Source organism: Etheostoma spectabile, chromosome 13 (genome assembly GCF_008692095.1).
Source record: "Etheostoma spectabile isolate EspeVRDwgs_2016 chromosome 13, UIUC_Espe_1.0, whole genome shotgun sequence".
Classification (NCBI taxonomy): Eukaryota; Metazoa; Chordata; class Actinopteri; order Perciformes; family Percidae; genus Etheostoma; species Etheostoma spectabile.
The window spans coordinates 20,282,320-20,284,610 of record NC_045745.1 but is presented as its reverse complement, the minus strand read 5'-3'; the positions used below and the strand labels follow the sequence as shown (position 1 = coordinate 20,284,610).

The window sequence follows — 2,291 nt, the reverse complement described above, 5'->3', positions numbered from 1 at the left end:
AGGATTTATCCTGTTAATAACATGTAAAGTTCCTGGGAGAGAAGCTCCCTAAAAATGAAACTACAACATTATCAGGTGGTGCTGGTGTTGTAGAGTCTGACAGCGGTACCTCTCCTTCTTACACCGGGGGGGTATCAGTCTGCTGCTGGAGGAGCTGCTCGGGGACCCCACAGTGTTGTGTAGGGGGTGGGAGGTGTTGTCCATGATGGATGTCAGCTTGGCTAACATCCTCCTCTCCCCTACTTTCTCTATGGGGTCCAGAGGACAGTCCAGGACAGAGCTCGCTCTCCTGATCAGTCTATTGAGTCTGCTCCTGTCCCAGTCCGAGCTGCCCCCCCCCCTCCAGCAAACCACAGCATAAAGGATGGCAGAGGCCACCACAGAGTCATAAAAAGTCCTGAGGAGAGTCCTGCACACTCCAAAGGACCTGTGTCTCCTCAGCAGATGGAGGCGACTCTGGCCCTTCTAAAGAAGTAAGAGTGGGGCTTGTAAGGAGTGAAGTTGACGTAACTGTATCATAATAACATCCTAGTCAACAACAGAAAGTGGGCTGAATCTAAACCATGAAAACAAATCCAAACTTTAGAAAGGAGTGTAGTAACAGCTATGGTATGACATAAGGGACCATTGGAGGGGGTCGTACCATGTTTGGGGGAGAAGAGGGGTGACTTGCAGCGCTGCAAGGTGTGGTCGGGTTCAGGCCTCGGGGCCACCAACTGAATCGGTCTGACTTGTACATCCGCCAACTTTTTCAGACACTGCTCTCTGTTTCTTATCATGGACTGCATCGAGTTCAGCTTCTCTGTAACAATGGAAATTTGGGACTACAAAGAAAGAATCAAAGTGTAAGTGGAGGTGAGCTGTGGATCATTTTGTGTGTTTGTGTTTGTGTTCAGTAGCGGTGGGTTACCTGCAGCTGTGGGGTGAGTATGGCTTCAAACTCAAGGCTCAGAATGTCCTGGCTGTTTTTCAGTGCGGACGGCGCCCTCTCCTGGTGGAAGCTCAGGTACTGCAGTGCCTCCTGCGCTCCCTCTCTGGTTTGGAATTTGTCCACCATCTGACTCGCCAGAAGATAGGCGCCCTCGTCACACCACCGAAGGGCCTGCACACACACACACACACACACACACACACAAACATGTTTTAAGGCACATTTTATATATTTTAATGGGCTCAAAACAAAGAACAAAGAAAAGATCACATTTTTTTCTTTCTGCTCCCCTTCTGTCACACAACAAAACATTAGCTTTCATCAAGGAGCACTAATCTGAGACGGAGGATATTAGGATGCAAATGTAGTGGCATTACACATCTGGATTTGTAAGAATTAATATCACAATACAGAAAATATTATTATTCTTTTATTGTTTTTTTGCTGCAATTACTCTTAGTTTGCATATGTACATCATTGAGTTTTTGTATGGTATCATCATTTTTTACCTCTTCAAGGCGGAGCAGCAGGTCTCGTGCTCGGGTCAGGGAGGCCCGCTTGGTGCGTATGGAAGTGGTGAGGATGTCACAGTGATGACGCAGCTCATTGCAGCGTTGGATGATGAGCGCCAGGGCGTAATGATGGTTGGTGGCCAACTGGTGGCCATGCAGGATAACCACCTGGGCACGAGCCATCTCCTCCTGATCCACAAAACAGACATTAAGGTTTAAACTGCATCCCGCTTAGGTTCATGTTCCCACACATCCAAACGTTGTTCCTGATGCAAGAAGACAATTATAGTTTACAGAAGAAAAACAAATTTGTTTCTCATGAAGTTGTTTCTCATGAGCCCTAAATACTGTGTGCCATTGGACCTGATAAGGAACCAGCTAAATACCTGTATAACATGAAATCTATAGGAGGAGCTGTTCTTCCAGTGCAATCAGACCTACAGCTTCTAGAGTTACTAGCAATGACAGAAGGGGGATTAAGTGCCTAGGTAACAAAAACAACTAAAAGTGCTTTTCCTCAGTAACAAGTGCAATTAAAAACCAAAGGAAGGTACAAGAAGCCTCAGACCCCAAACATTACGTCATTAAATGCATTTTGTTCTACCCTGTCACTTCAAACCACATCTCCAACTGTTGTTGTAAGCATGTTGTTGTGTGACTTTGTGTGTGACCTGAGCGTGTGTGTCCAGCACAGCCAGGTCCGACAATAGCTGTTCCGTCTGCACCACCGTGGTTCCCACAGAGGCAATGTCCATCTCCTGGTTAGTGATCTTCTCCAGTACCTCTTCCATCTACACTCACACACACACACACACACACACACACACACACACACACACACACACACA

General features: G+C 46.7%; 1 protein-coding gene across 1 annotated transcript in view; it reads right to left on the bottom strand.

Moving 5' to 3' along the window:
- The window catches only part of mcf2b (MCF.2 cell line derived transforming sequence b), a gene marked incomplete at its 3' end in the record, with an annotated part of 10,540 nt that overhangs the window by 4,532 nt on the left and 3,717 nt on the right, over positions 1 to 2,291 (bottom strand). The window contains 4 exon segments of the mRNA XM_032534327.1: positions 644 to 824; positions 911 to 1,102; positions 1,441 to 1,632; positions 2,115 to 2,234. Of these exon segments, the coding sequence (XP_032390218.1) occupies positions 644 to 824; positions 911 to 1,102; positions 1,441 to 1,632; positions 2,115 to 2,234 (685 nt within the window).